The sequence below is a fragment of the Pipra filicauda genome, unplaced genomic scaffold, assembly GCF_003945595.2.
Source record: "Pipra filicauda isolate LSUMZ 115617 unplaced genomic scaffold, ASM394559v2 scaffold28_size6257848_pilon, whole genome shotgun sequence".
Classification (NCBI taxonomy): Eukaryota; Metazoa; Chordata; class Aves; order Passeriformes; family Pipridae; genus Pipra; species Pipra filicauda.
In genome coordinates, this window is record NW_024104409.1 from 2,234,212 (window position 1) to 2,257,289 (window position 23,078).

The window sequence follows — 23,078 nt, forward strand, 5'->3', positions numbered from 1 at the left end:
AATTAAATTATCTGTTCGGTTATGATGATGTTGCCCCCTTCATCCTCTTCATGCTTATAGCAATCCTTTTAAGCCTACTCATCATCATAACTTCCTATAGAAGTTAATTCCAAAAAGAAATTATATGCTGAGTAAAAAGTAACATTCAAACCAAAAGTTTTGCCTCTGTTTCTGTGAAAATCTAAGTACATTCAAATGGAAAGGCAAAATGAATATAATTTTTCTGTATACTACTACCATGTCAGCGTGTACTGTACTTACATATTAGGTGCACTCATCTGTTCTTCTTGTGTTGAATGCTCTCCTTATGCCATTGCTAGTGTCATTCTTCTAACCCTTTTTATTTCAGATATGGTTATTTTAACTGTAGATATTTAAACCAAATTCAGTAGTTGTTATATGATTGTCTTACTAAAAATGCTTTTGCATGTGTCAGTTGATTTTTATATCTTCTACTAAAGGGTGTGGCTGTGTGAAACTGTAGAAATTTAGTAGGTTTTTTCCTGAAATTCAGTGAGAATCCTGAAATGGAAGGGTGCTCAGCTAGGTGAGACATGGTATTGTTTTGCTTTCTAACTTTAATGGTTTATCCTGTCAGACTTTATAACTACTGCTGCACATTGAGCTGTCCACAATGACTTCTAATTATTTTTCTCAGAAGACTGGACTAATTTGATCTCATCAAATATTTAGATAAAATCATTTCTCCTTGTGTGCATTGCATTGTATTTATTTGCATTTCATCTGCTGTTGTATTACTCAATTCTCTAACTCAGTTAGATCTTTCTGGAAATTTCTGTTCTCCACAGTTTTTACTAACCCAAATAATTTCATACTACAGGCAAATTCTACTGTTTGACTGTCTGCTTCCACTAATTGATGTTAACCATTGTTTTTAATGTTTGGTATACACCATATGGTTAACTTTCACTTTCCCTGAGCATCTTGGTTAATGTCTTGGTTATCTGAACCTTACTTATGAGACAAAATTCTTCAGATAATCAGAGGCTTGGAGAAGCAGTCAGTAGAGTAGAGCTCTACTGAGAAATCTCAAGTACATGGTGTAAGCTTGCTTTCTTCTGTTGTTTATAAAGGAGCTAAAGTGCTTAGCAAGAGCTTCAGCACAACATTTTGTTTGTAGAAAGTGCACAGGTGTCAGACTCCTAAGGAAATATTGTCATAGAAGTAACTGTAGGGTTCAGATAATGAAGTGTCCATGTTTATGCATTGTAATATTTTTTTTCTGTGAAATGTAACCTTACAATCTGAATACTGTGGGAACACATTGCTGATCAGATGGTAAAAATGTGTATTAATCAACTCTGGTGGATGTTAGTTTAAATTTGTATTATTCTGGCTCTATGGATGAACTTCTTGACATTTGTAATCTGTTAGTGTATGAGAAATTAGCTTAAGAGTGTGTGTGTGTGTGTGTTCTAAATGCAGTGACGCATGGATAGGAGCAGAAGAGGCAGCAGCAGAAGGGTAGGAGGATTAGTGTTTGGCTAATCATGCTCTGCTGACTAATGAGAGTGATGGCACTTTGCACTTTAACAAAGAGGTGGTTTTCTGAGCTGTATCTAAATTGTCCAGCACCTGGCAGATGTTCCCAAATTGATTTTATTTCTGTGTAGATCAAGTAGCATGTAAAGAATGGACAATAGATGTTGGGGCCCATTCTGCCCTTTTTATACAACCTATTTCTAGTGCTTAATGTGTATCTTCCTTTTTTTTTTAATATGTTTTTCTTTCTATAAATAACTCCTTTTCTCAGGTAAGATAAATTGTGACTTCTTGTTATCGAAGTTATGCTGTATTTCCTTTAAAATCTGTTTTTCTTAATGAAAAAGAGCTAGTTTTTGAGAACTTTAAGAAATGTATCACTGTTGTGGAGTTTTTTGGTTTTTTTTCCTAAACTCATGTGGTTCCAAAGAGTTGTAGGAATCAAACCAGTAACAAACACAGACTGTGTTTGATATCAAGGTGATTTTCAGTAGGTTGTCATACACAACAAAGGAGGAAAAATGGAGCTCTAAGTTTTGGAAATTTGTTTCAAAAATGGCAGCCATTTTTAGTGGTTGGAACTGGTTTCTGAGAGGTTGGTACAATAAGATTAAAAGTTCTATTCACTTTAAGTCACTTGAGTTCATGCCCCAAAAATACATGATGAAAGAAAGCATCTGTTCTGAGTGGTGGTTGCTGCCCAAATGAATAACATGTCATGTGATCTTTCCCAAGGGGAAGCTGAAGAATACAAATCAGGTCATAAAATAAAAATTGTTATTACTGGTGTTCAGCTGACTAGTTCAAATCAGAGGCATTCCTTGTTATTAGATACATTTCACTCATTTATGACTTCTTTTTCTTTCTTCATCACCTCTGCAGCAACTCTTACAACGTATATCCATACTATTTTATTCATGTGAGTTCAGTGTCAATAGCCCCAAACTGAAGGATTTTACAGTTTTGCTTTTTTTTTTGGTTGAAGTAGTACAAAATGTCAAAAATTAGAAGGAAGGTCACAGTGGAAAATACCAAGACCATATCCGATAGCACATCCCGAAGACCCAGTGTGTTTGAAAGGCTTGGACCCAGCACTGGAAGTACTGCAGAGGTGAGTTGTAAAGTGTTCTTCTTTTCCTCCCCACCCCATCATCTTCTTTTCCAGGATTTATGTGGTGGGAAAGAGTAGCTCACAAGTACCAAATACTGAGATGTCACTGATGTTAAGTAAAGGTGAAAAGAACTCCTTAACGCATGGATGTTCAAGATACTAATACAAGAATTTTCAAATAACATGTGTTGTCCCAGCTTCTGGAGAGGAGCAGTAGTATTTTACATATTAATAGTATTTCCACCAACCTCAATTTTTCTTTGCCAGACCTGATGATCATTGTTGATTATTTTTTTTAATGAGTTATATTACTGGTGGACAGAAATTACAGATAAATGGGAGTTAATGTGGAGTCATTTGTTTGTTCTGCCACACTCACACCAATGGTATTTCCAGAAACGAGTGTGAAATTCACCCAGTAATGTCTGTCTCTTAGACACAGTGCCGTAACTGGCTGAAGACTGGCAACTGCCTCTATGGGAACACATGTAGATTCGTACATGGCCCTTCACCACGAGGTAAAGGCTATAGCAGCAGTTATAGAAGGTAAATCAAGAACTCACTTTGAATTCTTCACATGCTGTAGGAAAATAGCTTTTGCAACTATGTCTTTTGTTTTGTTTTGTTTTCTTTTTTAAGTGAAATGCTGTGGTGTGCCTAATCATATGTTTTATCAATAACCAATTGCCTTGTGAAACTGCTCAAAACAATTAATTTGGCAACGTGCAGGATTTTTGTGTGTATAGAGCTTTAAAAAAAGAGAGTCCACTGGATGCAGATTAACTACTTACATTACTTGAAATGGGAAGTTCAAGTACCTTAATACTTTTTTCTTTTGGCGTAGTGTCACTGCAGCTTTTTGGTATACTTGTCTGTCCTTTTCTCAAATGCTGGTTTGCAATTGCTTACAGCAGTACTCACACAGCCCTTCTGCCTTTGCTATGTTGTTTGATGAATAAGGTGTCTATCCTTTCTCTCCTGTTGTGAGAAAACACTTCTCTTCAAACATAGTTTTGTGACTTTATCTGTCAGATATAGAAAAAATATCCTGTGTCATAGAAGGAGATCCAGAGTTACTTCACTTTTCAAAAGAGAATATTTTTTTATTATCTGCTCTTCATATGTTACTACAGTTTAAATTTTTTTTCAACTGTCCTTTCTGTGACATAACACCTTGCTTAACTGAAACTGAATGTGGCAGTAAGTTTGTAATATTCTTGCTATAAAGGACAAAAATTATTATGGTTTTAGCATAGTACCTCTTTGCTTGAAGGCTTCACATTTTACAAAGAACTGTCCTTCATAATGCTATAATAATATAATGCCAATGCTACCTCTAGATTATGGATGGGCACACTGAAGCATCAAAGTATAAAGCAACAATGGGAAGTGTTGGCATGAGTTTAGGGGTCCGTTTCCAGTTCTTTTTCCTATTCCTCTGGCATCCTCTCAGGATGATATTGACTTTGCTTGTTTGATCTTCCACTGCTTCTAGGGTGGTGACTGCTGGGATACAAAATACATCACTGAGTTTAATATTTCTTTTGGTGTGTAAACAATTTTACTCTGTTCTGTACTGAATGTTCCAAATGGATGAAGTAAGTGATTTGCTGGTAGAGATTAAATTTTAAAACTGATAGAATGTCACTTTCTCCTTGCTTTCAGCGTTTGGAACACTCAGTGCTTAGTTCTGCTTGGTCATTTGAAGAAAGGTGACATTTCTTTTAATGATTAAAACTGTGTTTCTGCTTCACTCTCACCACTGACATTTAAGAATAACGTTGATTTGCTGCTTTTTATTGCTGACTTTTTTTACTAGGACTATATGAAAAAGTCAAAGGACAAATCCTCCTGCTTATTTGCCTGACACATTCAATGTTTAATAAAGGTGTTCTTAAAAGTAAAAAGGGGAAGGAAGCCCACCACCCCTACACACACCCCAAACCAGACAAATGAAAGAAGCCTGCTTGTCTTCAGAAGTTTCTACTGATAGCTCTTGGCCAGGCATAGAAAAAGCTGGTTTATGTACATAATAAAATATTGGCATTTTCATGCCATTTAACGTTAGAGAGATTTTCACAACTGTTATCCAGGCATTTTGAATGCAATTTACTGGCTTCATGCAAGCTGAGCTAATGCTGCTTCCACATCAGTTCAGTTAAAGCAATACTCTTGTTCAAGTATCTGGGATAACATAGTGGCAGCATGTCTACATGTGTTTAGCCAGGCCTGCCAGGGAAGTCACTTGTCTGCAGTTTGGTAGGACAAAGCATATCTTGCTGCCTTTCTCTATTGTTCCTTCTGTTTCATACCTGTCTGCAATAAATCTCATCGTTAATGGTTTTATCTGACTATAATGCGTCCCATAGTTCAGAACATCACCGGCCAGTAGGAAAACTTGACTATACAGTGTGAAAAAGATTCTTCCCTTTCAGCATTATTGCTGCCTCTCACAGCATGAATTTTAATCTTGTTATGAAAATAAAACCTAGCATGTTTATATATAAAGCTTGCCTGATGATAATATTAAGAATTCAGTAATAGACCTGCCAGTCTTCTAGGCATCTCAAGTAAGGAGAGTTAACAAGGAAAGAGCTGTGCGTAAACATGCTGTTCCACAAGGAATTTTGCTGTCTTGCTGCACTGGTACATTGTTGGTTAGCACGTTGGTTAGCAGGTAGATAGTTGCTGGTTCCTTTATACTGTTGTCAGGATCTGTGCCATCGCAGGGTCCCTTTCTTAGTCTGTCTGATCATCTTTATTCAAGATCGTTACGCTGCATTTAAAAACCAAACCAAGCCAGCAGTAATATTAGGAAAGAATGTATGGATTTTGCAAGGTTCAAATACTGTAGTATGGGAAACTGGAAAACAGGACAATGTTTCATGAGCAATTATAATATATACATGGTACACCAGTAATTGTCATCTGCCTGTACACACACGTGTGCTCTCACATGCATACACACGGATGCTCACAGGTGGGTGTGTTGCAAGGGGTGCCTATTCCTGGGTAATTGTTTCTGACACTGTAAGAGGTACAGAAGCAAATGGAGGCACAGTTATGAATGTGCATTTCCTAAATGTTGTTGAACATGGAGAACTGAACTGTTGCAGGAAGTAATGCTGTTTAAAATCATTTAATTGCACTGCTTAAAATTTGAAATGAGGAAATTCTGCATTTTAGGCCTTACTTAAAAGACGGGCCCAGCACGAACTATTAAGCCATTAAAGAGAAATTACATAATGTCTTTAGTGTGAAAGGTTCTACGAGTGTCAGTCTAGCCACATCATCTTAAACTGCAGAGGTAAATTATCATGATCTGTTGAAACTCAGCAGTGAGCATAACCTGGACTAACCAAAGATCCCTTTTGAAGGGGGCTGGTGGAAAGTTATGTAGAAAAGAAGCCGTTGTGTAAAAAATCAAAACTGTGGTATGCATAAAAGAAAAGTCAGCTACTAGACCAGCTTGTTTTTCTGTGCATTAAGCCAAGGCATCTGAAAACAGTCACGGCTTCCTGAGTAATTATTTCTTAAAATTTGGCAAACTTGGTCGTATTTTATTAAAATTTTTTGAGGGTTATGATGTTTTGGGGGAAGGAAAGATAAGGTTATTGCAATAACTTTGTGTTGGTGTTCTCCTAAAGCTGAAAAAAGCTGACTCAATAACAGAAAAAAAACAAAAAAAGAAGACCAACAAACCCCAACCCTGAACATGTAACTTTTTAAATTTCTATGGGCTTTTAGATAACTTTTATAATATTTAAATATATTTCAATGATGTTTTAGCAAAATACCTTTTTTCAGTATGGGAGGGAAGAAAAAAATTTATTCAGAGTGAAGTAGTTTGGATTTTTTATTCCAACCTATAACTTTTTTAAAAAAAGCATTAAAATATCAGTGTGACTCTACAAAGTTTCTCTTGCTTTCTCCTTCAGCTACTGGGATTTTTCCTGAAAGTGTTCCTCTTGAGGAACAATATTACTAGTACACTATTGATTATCTCTCTGCCTTTTAACTTAATTTTCAGTTTCACTAATCCAAATCCTTTGTATCATAGCTTAAATGTTATTAGAAATTAAGGCATTGAATTGCACTTTAATGTTGAAAGACAGTTTATTTGTTGAGGCAGCTGATGGTTGGAATGCTTCAGAGAGTTTTGGTAATGCAAAGGGATTATCTTTCTAATATGAGGGGAAAGGAAAAATACTTTGAATCATAACCTTTACTAAAGTGAGACACTTTAACAATTATATAGTCATGCATGCAAAGAAGATAACTTGTTTATATTTGTATGCTGGATATTATTTGATCCTTAGTGATGAAAGAAGCAGAGCTCTACTGTTTTGTACATTACCTCTGATCTAGGTTGACCTGTATTTACAACTCATGGAGAATTAAATGCATTTAAAACTGAGAGCAGTCACTGGTCTTTTTTTTGTAGATCTTCATACACTTAACCTTATGATGCAATTTAAATAAGTAAATACAGATAACAGTGCTGAGGAAGAAGTGAAAAAAAATTACTGTTCTTCAAATATGTGCAGGTTTAAAATGAAATTATATGAATTTAGATTTTTGTATGCATACTGTGAAAGACAGTTTACCCTTCGCATATTATGTGACAGAGGAAGAGTGAGAGAAACGGCTTTATAAGTGGAAATTTTGATTCAGTCTGAAAAACAAAAGAAATGCAAATTTTGTTATTCATATATTACATAAAACTCTTCTAATCAAATAAGACAGCATCAGTATCTTTTTGTGATTCTTTAGTGTAAACTGATGGGCACAGATCTAGTACTACAACCATTTCATGGAAGAATTTATATTTACAGCTGACAGCCATCACAGTAGTAAACTCAGTATCAAACCAGAAGTATATGAAGAGAAAATTTGTTTTCTTGAACTGAAAGATTATTTGAAACAGTTCCTTCATCCCATTATCTTAGGAACTTGTTTGAATTATAGAGTCATAGAATGGTTTGGGTTGGAAGGGACCTTAAAGATCATCTAGTTTCAACCCCCCTGCCATGGGCAGAGACACCTTCCAGTAGACCAGGTTGCTCAAAGCCCCACCAAACCTGGCTTGAACACTTCCAGGGATGGGGCATCCACAGCTTCTGTGGGCAACTTGTGACAACACCTCACCAATGCAAGGGTTGTTCTCTTTTAACCCGTAGGGAATAAATGAACTTGTGAATTCATACTAAGAGGTGGCAAAATTAAAGTAATGTAGAATGTTCCTCCTCCCATCCCATGTTGTGGTAATATCTTTTACAGAAAATATGTCTTAAAGTTGCATGACTATTAGAGTTCATCCAATATTTTGTAATTAAATAATGAAATAATTATATTGCTGAAAGATAATGGAGGAGACCTCCAAGAGTGAATTGCTGGTTTATGGTCTTGCAACAGTGTTTTTCTGTGTGGCAGCCTCATTGAGGCCATGGGAGGATGGTACCTAGGTCACGTTATCTCCGCTTGCAGACTTCATTCGCATTCAGAGTTGTGTTTCTCTGTGTCTGTCATTGCTAGTCTACAGTAGTTTGACTCTTCATTAATTCTGGTTTAAAATATATGTATATGTAAAACATACATAATATATAATACTTACCAAAATTGGTGCAAAATGTGGAGAAGGCTAAATCTTGAAGTACGTGGTAGGAGTGATTGTGAAACACATTTGCATGATGTCCAGAAAAAGATTATTTGTTCTGAAGAGGATCACCTGAACTGATCTAGAGTAGTAACTGAGTCATGCCATATATACAAATAATTTTTCTTCTTAGAGTCAAGTCTTCCTTGACATTCTGAGTTGGGGTTTTTTTAGAGTGTTTAAGCCCATTAGAACAGAATATTTTCTTACTCATCCACTTGGCTTCAGCGTGGGAGGTTTAGATCTTTCTGTATGTACTAATAAAAATAATAATTAAAAGAGATCATATTCCTTTAAAAATAGTCCCATAGAACTGGTTATATTATGTTTCTGTATTATACAGGTCACCAGAAAGACCGACTGGAGATCTTCGGGAAAGAATGAAGAACAAACGTCAAGATATTGAGGCAGAGCCACAGAAACGGAGTACAGAGGAATCATCCTCTCCTGTTAGGGTAAGAGTGGAGTTTGCAGAACTCCAGAATCCCTCGGTAGCAATCAGGCAGTGTGTCCTAGAAACCTTATCATGGTGACTTGTAATATTTAAAATGTTTTAATGAACTGCTCGTTTTGTACATAGCATATCGCATATTTTGTTATGAAATGTCTTAACCATTGTATTATTTTGCAATTTTATAGCACTTTCTGATCTTCTGGTTCCCAAAGATTTTATAAATCCCACAGATTAAAATATGTTATAAATACTGATAAAAACCAAATATTTAATAGTATTGATTATTACCAAGAAGGTGTATTAACCATTGTTCCAATGGTCTACTATTTTTCCCCAGCACATTCATATCCAGTGTTTACATGCATCCTGACTTAAGTTGTTCATCTCAAATTTGCTTTTGATGAGACCATGCGGTTACTGTGGTGCTGGTTCATTTTGCCTTCCTCCTCATGTACTCATCAGGCTTTCCAACTGCTCACCTTTGGATTTTGCAAAAAATTCATTCATTATTTTTCTCATTTTGTAATCATCCTTGTGCAACCGTTTGCCCCTCAAATATCAAAACTTTGTTATTTTTAAGTTGTGTTATGTGTTCCTGATGTTACAAATAAATAGGGGTAGAGTTGGTAGTGTGACACTGTATCTGTGTAGCGGTAGCACCGCTGTATTCCTGCATCATGTTTAAGACCATCTTCAGATGAATAATTATTAAAAGGTTTTATTTGTGAAAACTCAGTTTTGCTTCTGCAGGTATTAACAGTATTCTATCATTTCCTCTTGGTCTGTTCCTACTTGCTGTGTAAAATGAATTTTTTTATGTCAGCTGTAAATAAATAAACAGCAGCTGCTATCATTAAATTAACAGAATGGCTTACCTTCCAATCATGTTTTCAGTTGCTGTAAATTTGTGTAAGCTTTCAATCTTTTTTCCCAAGTGTGTTTCTTTTATTTTCTAATAGTTTGAATAAACTGTTCAGTTTATTGAGTATATGGTTAGTGGGAAAATTGTTTTTTCCAACCGTTATTAAAAATTTGCTGTAACTTCTGTCCTGATGCAACTCTAATTTTGATGTAATTCTTACTTTTGATTAGTTAACCTTGCTTTTTATAGTGTTCTATTAATGTAATAATAAAATACTTTTAAACAACTAAGCCCCAAGTAAAAGTGAACTGGAAGCAAACATCTAAAGGAATTGGAGAATTAGTGGGTCTGTTAAAGTACCAAAGAATTATTTACGGGTTAAGCACACTGCAGAGTAAGAAATACTCTGTTTCAATCTCATAAAACAGAAGGCTGACGAAAACACTGAGCTTTTGTATTATTAGACGGAGGCAACTCTCAAAATACAGGATGTCGAAAGAAAATTCTGGAACAAATAGATGAAAAGGGGGAATCGTCAAGAGTTGCTTTGCAAAGAACCAGGAGATCTAAAAGAACAGAAGACTCGAGTGACTGAACTACTAACAAAAATCTTGCTCCATCGTTAGAGCTACTGTTATGGTGGAGATCTAATATGTGATGTTTCCATTTCTTATTAAAGCTTTTGGGGAAACAGAGGAGCTGGATAAGAAAACTTGGAAATAATGAAAGGTAGCTTGTTCCGTTTTTAGAAGTTTCATAATTGTGGATTAAAAAGGAATAAAAAAAAAAAAGAGCAGCACTGTTCTGCAGTCAAAATTTGTGCTTCATCAGACTACTACCGTGAAACTTTGAAGATTAGTAGTTAAGAGAGAACTGTCTGACACAGGTAAAAACCTTAAATAACTCCTTTTGAAATAAGGCTTTTGAGGCATAGGCATATGTATAGATAGTCAAAGAATACCAAGCATAGTATTGTCAGGTTTAGAACCTAGCTAAGGGGAAAATTTTAGATTAATTTGAAGATTAATTTGAAATTAAGTTACAGAGAATGCTGTGGTGCTTCATCTAAAGAGCTATAACTTTAAAGAATGTAGAAAAAATGTTGGACATCTCAAATGTTGAACTTTGCAGGAGATATGAAAACAGTAGTTGAGATTACTGAAGTCTGAGGAATGCCATGGGAGTTTGGGAAGTTAGTTTTTTGCAGTACAATGGCAGATGAAACTTGATGTTGGCAAGTGCAAAGTAATACACAATGAAGAAAGTATAACTAAATCATGAATTAATTTTCTAAAAGTAACTGAAACCATGCAGTACAAAAATAAGTTATTGTGGACAGCTCAATGAAACCATCTGTTTAAAGTGAAGTCACAGTTTCAGAAGCAAACACTCAGGTATATAAAAATGGAATAGAAATTGTTACTCTGTAGAAATTCATGGTCCAGTTTTATTTGAAATGCTGTTCGGTTGTCATCATCTGTATGCAAGAAAATACTATGGTCAAAGGTCTTGAAGTGGGCAAAGAGGTGAGAAATAAACTGAAGAGAAGAAAGATCATGGGGTGAATGCATATAATGTATGTTTGGGAGAATGTAAGTTAGATGCGTCATGTTCATACTTTATCCAAGTAGAGAGGGTGGCAAATTTGAAAGTGACAAGGGGAAATGCTATTTACCTTATATATGACAATTTGCCAGAAGATACAGTCAAAACCCCGGATAAGTTCCACAAAAAGTTAAGACATTATAATGAGTATAAAACCTTTTTAGAAGAGATTTCTCGTTCCTTGGAGACATACATAAGTAGTACAATCTGTATGTATTTAGGAAGAAACTTCCTATATGGGCAGCTTACAGATCACATTCTTTATTATTTCTTCATGCTTTGTACTATTATTTTCAGAGAAAATATGCTGTGTTATGTGGATACTTACATTGAACTCAGTTGTGTCTGCGTTTCTCCGATTTGTGTTCAGAATTATTTCAGCACCGTATGTTAGTGCATCAGCTATTATACAAATAATTAGTTAAGGTTCCTGTATTGTTCCCGTTAATGTATTTAGTTGGAAATTTTTGTATTGAATTTTTCTCCATATTGTGAGAAGTCAGTTACATTGGTGTGTATGAAGTATAATTACTTAAAAGTCTTAACCTGGAAGGTGTGTGTGATTTGGGAGAAACAGTGGGAGGAACTTAATGTACATTTAGGAAAGGTTTTTATAGGGGTTGTATATTACTTATTTCATATCTATGCTTTTTGTCACTGTGGCTTTTGACTGTTTCCACTGGAAATGGAAGTCACTTTTGTCTTCCATCTCTGAAATGGAAACAATACCTGTTCCTGTCAAGGGAACTTCTGATTCACTGTCTTATGTGTTTCTGTAACACGGTAATAGTTAACACTAAAAAGGTATTATACCTACACCAAAACAGTACTGTCCTTGCCCAAAAGATTCTAGCTGTAATACATGTAGTTTAGTCTAGATTGGAAGGAATCTGTACTTTTGAATTAGTTTATTTTGCTGCTGCATGTACATGTGCTGATAAGGCTGAAACCAAAGTTTCTGCCATATAAGAGTTGTCAGTTTTAAGAGTCTTCTGTTTTCTTCATCGGTATTGGCCAAATAACACTTCTTGGCTAGAAATATGCTTTACAGACTGGATGAGTCCTTTTGTGCTTGGCCAGGCTTTTCTGGTGGTAGTGAGAACATTTATTCAAGTAGACATCAAATCTTGTGCTGTAGAGTGCTGATCACATAGGGTATGGAACTTCAAGTTAAGTAGGCATTAAATTAAAATAAAATCTCGCAGAAGTCAGCCATAATGTCATTTTTTTTTCCCTTTCTTATGTGGCATTTCTCCTGAACATCAACCTTAAACTGCAATCATCTATTTAACACATGTAAATAGTTTAGCTGGAAGCACATACTGAAAACAGCATGGACAAAGTCTACTAAGTTGTTTATTCTTAGGACAATCTACGATGTATTTTTTTAGTAAATAATTACATTATTATGAATGTTTAATGTTTCTTGACTAGTAAATGGCATTTTTTCAGAGTCTGCAGAGAAATAGTTTACAAGTGTGGCTGAAGTGGGTACAGCATCTTCAGGTACCAGTGAACGACATGCTATTGGCGTTCAAGAGCTTAAGTTGGCTTGTTAAGGGAGAGGAAAAACATGTAAAGTACAAGAAGGTCTATAAGGATATGAAGGAAATATTTAATCTCCATAGTATGAGGGAACTGAATGTGTTGTAAGTGTAACAAGTAAAAGAAAAGGAATATGTCGAAGACTTTTCGGTGAGAAAATTTTAAGTATATGTTCTAAACCATCATAACTTAAATGCTTGGTTTCTATGCCCCAGGAAAAATATACTCAGTTTCTGAACTGAGATTTGTTTTTCAAGATGCAATGTTGCCAGAATCTTTTTTCCTGACAACTAAATAGCATTTAGTGTAAAATACCATGCTTGCATAAAAATAGTCTATTCCCTTCCCCTATATTCAGTAATTCAGTTTGATAGCTGTTTTTGTTCTCAGTTCTTCTGTAGAAATATGATTGTGCCACTACTGAATCTTTCCACTGAAAGGAGAAAATACAGACTGTTTCAAGATGCTTACAATTTTGGGTTGTAAGTTTGAAGAGGTAGGCATGATACATACAGGTTGTGTAGTACTCTTAACATGGGTTATTAAATTGGTCTTGAAGCATTCTGACTTACTGCATGTTCTTTGCTGACAAGTTATTTGATGAGTTGGCTTTGAGAAGTTTTTTTAAATCAGTGTGGAGAGGTTGTCCTAACATTCATATTTCAGTTTGCTAGTAATAAGTAGTGTTGAATTAATAGAAACTAGTATTTGTATTTAGGAAATTATGGGTTTGTTAGTTAATGTTGTAGAAATTAGTTGAAGTGTACAGCAGAAGTACACAGTTTAGTAGAACAGATGCAGCCTTCGTGGAGGGCAGGCTAGAAAAAAAACAGTCTTAAGAAAAAAAAGTGATTGCAGGGGAGGCTTGGTTGCAGGGGAGGCTTGTTGATATACTTAGAGATTTTCAGATCTCATCAGAGTCATTTTCTTTTGAAGTAGTTTGCTTTGGAGCATAGTACAATACTGACTCTTACACTGAAATGCCTTCAGTACATGTTGCAATGATGGCTTAGTGGATGTAGACTTGTCTGCAGTTGATGTCAGCAACCAACTTGACTCGATAGGTTATGATCTTCTGCACCATTTTAGAGATCCTGTCATGAAATGGAGAAATTTATTTTTTTTTCTTATTCTACCAGCTGCTTTAAATTAAATGTGACACAAATTAGTTCTTCGGTGTGATGTTCCGTTGTGTTATGTAGCGAATGCTCAGTTTTTTCCAACCTTTCTAAGGCTTTGAATGTGTATGTGAATGCCTTTCTAAGGCATACTGAATGCGTCGAGGATAACTGTGTTGAAGCATCTGGTTTAGTTCTGTAGGTAAAATAAATGCAGTACTTGTTCTGTGAACATTTATGTCATTGAACTAGAGATAAGATTTTAACACTTAGTGAATAAAAAGGAATAGTTGAATTTTACTCTTTTCTAAGTGACTACCCACAATGTTATGTTATTTCCTTCCTGTGTTTCTAAGGTCATGTTAAGGTTTTAAATTAAGATCTAAGTCCCAATAAGGAATAGCTAGTGAAATTCTCAGGCATCTCATTTTCTTGGCATAAAACCAAAGGTTCCCACATATCAGCATGGAAGAATCCCCCCAGAAAAGAGAAGGCACTATGAAAGGTGAGAACAAAAGGGATATAGGACAGACTTTCATTATTTGCTCCTTCTGATTTACTACTTAGTAAATTAACCTGAGATACTTCTAAGCTTGAATGTTCTTTTTTTTGCTAGTAGCAAAGAAACTTTTTCCTCTATTCCACTTGAGCCCAGGTAGATTATTTAGAGAATGTCACTTCAGCAGATGCAGTGATGGAACACTGCAGCTTTATTACTGGAATTTGTCAGGGGGATAAGAGCAGCACAGCATCAGTTGACTTTTGAAATTCTTTTTTCCTGTAAGGATAGTCTCTGGCTTTCTTAGATGTCCACAGGACCATCTACCACCTAGAAAATGGGTGCTACTGCAGTAGTTAGACTTGTCTCAGGGACAGTGAAAGTCAAACACAAAACTGTCAACAAAACTTGATTCTAATGTGTTGCTTTAGACTTTTTTTCCCCTTCTGCCCGCCACGGGTCTCAGTTTTTTCTTATTTTATTGTCTCCTCCCCCACACTTTCTTTATCCTTTGGAGAGTTAAATAGTTCCACTTCTGAGTCTCATCTGCCTTGCATATAAATATTCTTATTTACAGCTGAGAACTCTTGCTTAAGCTGTTAAAATTATCCTCTTTAAATGTTCATTAAACTTCTGGTTGTAAGAACTTAATCTGTTCTTTCAGAGCCTATTTTAAACTTTATTCTCTGATACGTGCTCAACTCTTGCCCTGACTTTAAACCTTCTTATTTTATGAAAACTTTCTTCTCTTTTCCCCATCTGCTATTTGCATACTGATTATATGAAATCGCATTAGAACATGTTGCCTGTGGAGTCTTTGCTTGTTTAAGAAGGTATTTGTTCAACAGGCTGAAAGGGGAAATGCTTTTTGTACTATGAAAAAGAAACAACCAAAATACCATGTAAAATACACCTGCTTCTTCAGACTTCGTTTAGAGTAAAGTCGTTTACTCTAATGCAGCATTTTTCCCTTTATAGAAAGAATCTTCACGAGGAAGACATAGAGAAAAGGAGGATATCAAAATTACAAAGGAGCGAACACCAGAAAGTGAAGAGGAAAATGGGGATTGGGAAACAAATAGAGAAGGTAAGTATATAAAACTAACTACTGATGCTTCAAAGAATTATGAGATTACTGTACTGTATGTAAAGTGCTTAAAAATTTGGTTTCTAAGCAGAATACTTTCATGCAGCAGCCATTAATTATTAATTTAAATTTTTTTGGAGGTGAGCAAAGAAGTTATCTAAGTTGGAGTGCTACAATAGTTAAACCACCTTAGTTTAAAAACACTTGTATTTTTTTCATTTTGCTATTTTGACTCCTCAGACAAAAAAAAATTATGGGTTCTCCATGGCTGAATCTTTCACATTTAGATCACTAGTTGAATCCAGGTTGCATCCAAAGTAATTTTGAAACTGGTCAGTCTGATAGGGGAGTGTAACTCCTTTGAATTCAGAAGTCAGTAGGTTTTTTTGCATAATTTGTAATGATATGAACTGTCTCATTAACAAGGGCTCCATTAGAATAACAACAGTTGAAGGTAGCAATTGAACTATTTATATTCTGAAAACACTTGAAAAATGCTAAGGGTCTTGCATTACCTTCTGTGGTCCCTTTTGTATGGGTTGGTGGGGTTTTGGTTTTTTAATACTTACAAGGTGATTTCGTGGTCCTTGTTGATAATACTCGTCCCATTACTGTGTCAGCAGTTTTTGTCTTTACTAAGTTTCGCTTGAGTCCAAGTTCACCTCACAGTGAAGTTACAGCAGCTTCTAATAAATCGTGGCGTTGCTGTAGTTTTGTGTCAGTGTTTCACAAGTAGTTACAGTATTGCAAGAAAAGATGGCAGTTCTGCTCCCTTCTGAGGTAATTGAGATATAATGAATGTATTTGCAATAAAATATACTGCAAGTTGTAGGATGGAGCTCCCTGTAAATTTCATTAACTAGGTAGCTTTTCAATACTCTGTGCTATAACTGTTGCAAATAGTTTTACTGTGTCTTGAGCACAATACAACAATGGAAGAGTAGCCATAATAAATTTTCACTCCTTTGTAGATTTTTTTTTTTTGCATGATTTAATAAAAATTAATTTATGACATGTTTCCATGGAAAGTCAAAAAAGTTTGGAACATAAAAACAAGTTCTATATAAACATATAGTATGAATGTCTTAAGTCTTAGTGTTTAAGACTTTCTGCTTGAGAATTAAGCTTTTTTTCAAAGCAGTGATCAATCACTGGTATATGGATGAAGTAGAATTACTGTCTGTTAAGTTCTAGTGAGTGCTATATAAGAAGACAGATGGACTGGGAAAGAACCTGTACTGTTAGGAACTGCACCTTTCTCTAAACTGTTCCCGTTCATTCATGACACGTGAAGGGAATTTGTAGACTTAGTTTAGTTACTGCAAAACCTTTTGTATAGTTCCTGTGTGTAGGAAAGGAGTGAAAGCTAATAACTTTTTAATGAAGTAATTTTTTTTGACACATGTTCCCTAAGTGCTTTTTGAGCATTAGACTTAAATAGCCATAACCAAAACAAGAAATGTCAACAGAGTGAGTAAGCTCAATTTTCAGTAATATTTCGGTTACAAGCATATGATATTAACCGGCCATGACTTAATGAAAAAATGAGATTTTTTTGAGGTTTTTTTTGATGTGAAAACCGAACAGTGATAATATTTTAAAACCAGATACAAACTTCTTCAGTGTATATTTATCTGATGAAAGAGTTCATACAGACCTTATTTTAAAATCAATGTGTGATGTAATTAAATAAGTGTATCAATTGATTTGAAGATACTGTATTAAATAAAACCCTCTAGTATCATGCATCAATATTTATATCTCTTTCATGTAAGATTTCCCAGTTAAGTAGTGTTCTACATATTTTTTTGTCTTTGTGAAGACACACCGTTTTAGGGTTTTTTGTAATTTAAATATAAATAAGTGGTTTACTATGTTTACCTTGCTACCAGCCTCATAATGGATGAACATCCATGAAAGAAGTTGGATGAACATCCATGAAGTTAAAGAGTTTAACTGCAGGTTGTATGGAAGTAACTCAAGTTATTTCAGGTTTACACACATAATTGGAGAAGAGATGTGACTTTACTCCATTGATCCATTTGTGCAGTGCTTAAAAGTCATGGAAATATTTATACTTGGCATCCAGTATACTAAATACTTTTATTTATTTCAAATGAAATTGTTTGCTAATCTGTTCACTTTTTTTTTTAATAAAGACTCTGATAATGGAGATGTTAATTATGATTATGATCATGAGCTGTCTTTGGAAATGAAGCGCCAAAAGATTCAGAGAGAACTCATGAAATTGGAACAAGAAAACATGGAGAAACGAGAGGAAATAGTAATTAAAAAAGAGGTTTGTATTATGTAATGTGAAATAAAAAGGACAAGTCATCAGCCACTTCATAGACTTCTAACTGTTTCCTGGAAGACTTAAGCTTCCTGGGCTACAAATGCGCTGTTGTGTTACGTGATAATAAATAACTGGCACCTATGTAATTAGTAGGTGACTTAGGTATTAGTAGTGAGTATCTAGTCAATCATCCAGCACAATGACCATGTCTTCTCCTTTGTGAAGTCAACTGTTAAATAATACATAGGATTTAATGCATTTTAATATACAAAACTAGTAAGACCTTAAACAGAGAAGACATGTAAAAGAAAACACAAGGCATTTGCCAGTTTCCTTTTCCAGCATGCCTTGTAGTAACAGAGTAAAGTAGAGTGAGAGAGACAAAGCTGCAAGTGTTAGAAACCCTAAAATTTTGGGAAAGATTAAAAAAGATCCTCTAAGGGTATCTTTCTTTTTCAGGTAAATTTGAGTGTTTCTTGTAAGCATACTGATTTTAAACTTTTAATTACAGTGTTTGTAATGTATTGCAGAGTGCATCACCTCTTCCTCCACGCTTTATCTGTTGTCTTTCTTTTATGGGGTTTTTTGCAAACAATGTGGTTAGTTTATTTGAGGTAGAGGTGTACGTGGTTAAGGTCTCAGATATAAACTTTTACTGTATTTGTATATTTGACACATATATCAGCATACAGTTACACTTTGGAGCATCAATATCTTATCGGTTAATTATGTTCTTTTCCTCAAGATTTCTCCAGAGGTGGTTAGATCTAAATTATCACCATCACCACGAAAGTCTAGCAAATCTCCAAAACGAAGATCCAGTCCCAAATCATCCTCTTCAACTAGTAAGAAAGAGAAGAAAGCATCTACTGTATCTTCACCACTTTTGGATCAGCAGAGGTCAGTATGTAGATGCATCTTGCAAGAGAGTGAGAACAGAGAACCACACTAATAATTATTACCAGGATTTTCATAATCAGTGTGTTTTCCATTTTCCTTGCTTTCATTGCCCTTGATTATATAACTTTAGGGGAAGGTCTCTTAATTTTGTGTTGTGAATCATCTTATGCAGAAAACTGTTACATGGATGTTGTTGTCAGTTGATTAATTTCTTGGTTTACAAGCACATTTTTTTCTTTTTGAATGTCCAGAGTCTCTGGGAGGTGAGGGAGGTGATGAATATAAACCATTAAAAAGTGGGAAGCACTTTCATTTGAAATGCTGCAGCCTCTCTAGACTGAATGAAATGTTTAAAATTTGAGCAACTGCACATTCTGTTGGTATTGCATATTACTGGTCAAGAATAGTGTTTGACTTCCAAGGCAGGGAATTTCTCAGAATTCAGGAGGGGATAAGAAGTGATGGGTGTGTGGGGGAGGGAAAAATTAAGGATAAGATATGTAAAAACCACAGGATTTCAACTGTGTGCTGTGCTGCCAAAATCAATCTCTAAAACCTGTTTTTAAGTTCTTGCTTAGGAAGGCCACAGTACCTTTTGGATCATTGTTTGCAGCTTTTAGATAGGAAGGAAATTACTGAAGCAGTATAACCAGACGTCTGCATTTGCTAAGCAAAAATTCTTTTTAAAATAGGAGCAAAACAATTTTATTTCTGCTACAGGAATGTAATATCAGCATGTGCTGGTATGGTACTGACATTCAGTATGCAATGAGACCTAGTTGATAGGGGTTATATTAGGGGTAGATTTTATGAAAAATATACACTATTTCATATTGTGAGATGTGTATTCAAAAATATTTGGATGCTTTATCCTGTGTTGACATTAAATTGAACACAAAATTACTTGAACACCATGTATTATGTGGTTGGGGTATTGCATTGCAGAAATGGGAGACTAAACAGACAAGGTAGTCTACTGAGTTTTTGTTCTCTAATGTGTGCAGTTCGTGTAAGGGTATTTTGTCTTTGAAAATTGGTTCTGTCTGAATGGGAGCAATTCATCAATTCCTATTTTTGTTCACTTGCTTCAGAAGTAAAGACTATAAAATGGAAGAGGTCAACGTAAATTTTTACCATCACTATTCACTCTCCAGTCAAGTACAGCTATTGAACGCTGCTTGCTAATGGAGTTGGTGAATCCTATCCAAAAACTTCAAGGCCTTTTATGTTATAAGTTTCCTGCCAACATCTGAGAAATCATTGTTTGAAATAGTTGTCAGTTCTTTATTTTTTAACTCCTTCACTCTGTTAATTTATCTCTAGGAGTTCTAAAAGTAACCAAAGTAAAAAGAAAGGTCCTCGTACCCCTAGTCCTCCTCCTCCAGTGCAAGAGGAAACTCCCCTAGGGAAAAAACACAAAGAAAAACATAAAGCAAAAGAACGTTCAGAAGAAAAGGCAAGGGAGGTGAAAGAGAGAGGGCGTGACTTCGAAAGGCACAAGGAGAAAAAAGAGAAGCAGAGGTAAGTTATGTTGCATTATTAGCTTTTAATGTAACGTAAACCTTGCTTTTAAAGCTATCTTTTACAGAACACTGAATAATACGGGAGTTATACCTCTTTTGCCAACAACATTTTAGTACTCTAAGTGTTTTAAGTGCATTATGTAGATGAATTGATAGACTATAACTAACAGATGGGTAGATTTTAATTACATAACATAGTAAGTTTGTAAAATGCCCTTTGGAAAGATTCATTACTTCTCAGGAAGTTGGACCTTCACCAGTGGAGCAGGTCATTTGCCAAAATCTTTATCAAAGCCATCCACTTGTCTGATTGTCTGAAATCTTAGAGGACTATTATCTTTATAAATTGGCAGTGGTATGTTTAAACTCTCCGTAATCTTCAGTAGGTTAAAGCATTCCTGAAGTAGTCAAAGACTACTGGGATTTTAGAATTGCTTCACTTTTGCATATGTACATATCTATATATTAACAAAAATGGTGGACTGCTATGACTATTCCTATAATTTTCTGAAGCATAAGCATCCATTTAAGGTGAAAAATAAATAATCTGCATTTTTAAGTCTTGTGTTTTCTTGATGAAAATAGGGTACATGTTTGTAAGTCTTACTTGGTAACTGACGTAGCAAAGAGTGGATGAACAGTGAATTTTGTATTTTTAATTGATTAAATAAATTATACCATATTTACTTTAAAGTATATTATTTCCCTCATGCTTGCACACTCCATTACTGGAAGGAAGTCGCAAGCAGTAGAAAAGAACATTCTAGGACTGAGACAGTGCTTGGCTTGTCACTGTACTATAATCAGGTATTGCTGCGGTGACTACAGCCTTTTGTTTAAGTATTGGATTTTTGTCTTCTTTTTCCCCTACATAATAAAAATGAAGTAGTAATGTCAAATGTGCCTGAAGTCCAGTGAGTGAAATAGTTGAAGGTTCTGACAGATTGCTTTCATTCATTTGCAGCTGGGATTAGCCTTTAAAAATGCGAGTGAGATTGAGGCTTCTCAAAGTTCCCATATTACAGAAATTTTTAAATAAGTTAGCAATATATTTCTCCATTGATGGAATTTCTATTTCACTGTCACGTGAAATATTAGGTAAAATTACAAGAAGATATTTTTGGTTTTACCATATTCTAGTTTTATATTTCACAGTCCAGCATAGCAAGAAATTTAGTGCATATTTTGCCTTCTTGAGTTTTGCTAGCTTAAGTTAATTTCATATGTGAAATTATAGATGGAACAAGTGATTCTATAACATAGTTCTTGATAGCGCAGTCACGAATTCTGTCTTGGAGGTGTTTGTAGTTTCTCAGAAATGTACTAGTGCCATATTACACCTGTTAAACAAGCTGCTGTTTATGTTTCCCAGGGATCCCTCTGAAAACTCCCGTAGACAGAAGCGTTCTCCTAGTCCTGCAGATCATTCTGGCAGTAATTCTTCCCCTTCCAGGGAGTATTCACCACCTGCTGCAAGGCGAAGGCAAACCTCCCGAGCTCCAGCCAAGTCAACCACTCACAAACATAACTTCTCACCCTCTCGCAGGTGGGAGGTCAATTGCATGGATTTTATTACCCTTAGTACTAGTTTGGAGACTTCCTCTGTTGGTTTGACTACTTGTTTATACGTGTCTGTTGTGAATATGTTTGTACCTCAAACACTTGAACTCTGAGACTAGGTTTTTTTTGCCAAGTTACTACACTGAGGGTACCTGTCATGTCAAGAACACAAGTCATGGTGCGGGCTTCTATTTATGAGTTCCTCTCAAATGTTTTGTCTTCAGGTAAAATCTCAGAAGTCTGATGTGAGACAGAGTCTGCCTGTGATTCTTTGGGAACTTTTTTTTCCCTGCACCGTCCCCCTGGCTCTTCATATCTTTCTTGAGAAGCAGGCACAACTGGCTGAACAGTACAATATGAAGCTTCTTGCAGGAAGCTTTAAGGAAGATATCATGCTGCTAGTTCTAGGGACTTCAGAAAAAATTATTTACCACCCAATAAAAAGAATGGAGCAGGCTCCCTATTTTGATCTGAAGAGTGTTAGCTTAGGTTTAGAATGGCAATGCTAAATACTACTGTAGTCCTATGTTTGAATAATAGAAAGGGAGGCATTCTTGCTTTCTGCACTTCTGTTGAAGGGTGGGGGAGAAGCTCCAGATGTCCTATATATCTGCATGCAAATAAAACAAGCAAAATAAAACCCATCCATTAAGCAATCCTAAAGAGTTGTAAGCAGACTCTTTTGCTGCTGTGGTGACTCAATTCAGCTGGAACAACACTGAGTTGTTTTAAGCTAGATGTCACTGATGGACATGGATACTGATGGATTCTTTATAGGGAAGACAGTAGAGCAGCCCATTCCCCCTGCAACTGGCAGTAGTACAGAGTCTGAAAAATACCTCTTCAGTACTCTTTGCTCTGCTTTTTTGCTGACTCTAGGGTCTAACTGACTTATTCCACTGTCCTGTTTTCATCTGGGATAGAGTTAATTTTCATCCGGGTAGCTGCTTACAGTGCTGTATTTTGGATTTAGCATAAGAATAATAAACACACCAATGTTTTATTTGTTGCTAAGTAGTGCTCACTCTTCAGTTCCCCATGCCCTGCCAGTAAGCAGATGCACAAAACGCTGGTGGGGATCATGGCCAAGACAGCTGACCTGAACTGGCCAAAAAGATATTCCTTACCATAGAGTGTCATGGTCAGTATATGAACTGGAGGGAGTTGGTCAGTGCCAATCACTGCTCAGGGATGGACTGGGCATCAGTTCTGGTGGGCAAATGTATTTTGCATCACATTTTCTCTTGGATTTTGTTCTTCTCTCTCTTGTTATCTCCCCAATAGCAGTAAAATTGCTATTATTGTTATCGTCATTATTATGGTTTACTTTATTTCAATTTTTAAACTGTTCTTATCTTA

The 23,078-nt window shown here is 35.5% G+C and overlaps 1 protein-coding gene across 4 annotated transcripts in view; it reads left to right on the plus strand.

Annotated features, from left to right (window-relative positions):
- ZC3H13 (zinc finger CCCH-type containing 13) overlaps positions 1-23,078 on the plus strand; it is a 46,340-nt gene that overhangs the window by 3,742 nt on the left and 19,520 nt on the right. For 2 of the 4 annotated variants that reach the window (XM_027720252.2, XM_027720255.2), the window contains exons 2-9: positions 2,492-2,614; positions 3,051-3,160; positions 8,614-8,725; positions 15,332-15,440; positions 17,600-17,739; positions 18,482-18,636; positions 19,960-20,157; positions 21,532-21,705. In XM_027720252.2, the coding sequence (XP_027576053.2) occupies positions 2,492-2,614; positions 3,051-3,160; positions 8,614-8,725; positions 15,332-15,440; positions 17,600-17,739; positions 18,482-18,636; positions 19,960-20,157; positions 21,532-21,705 (1,121 nt within the window). Of the gene's footprint in view, positions 1-2,488; positions 2,615-3,050; positions 3,161-8,613; positions 8,726-15,331; positions 15,441-17,599; positions 17,740-18,481; positions 18,637-19,959; positions 20,158-21,531; positions 21,706-23,078 lie in introns of all 4 variants that reach the window. The other 2 variants (XM_039382900.1, XM_039382899.1) reach the window with 2 other exon arrangements.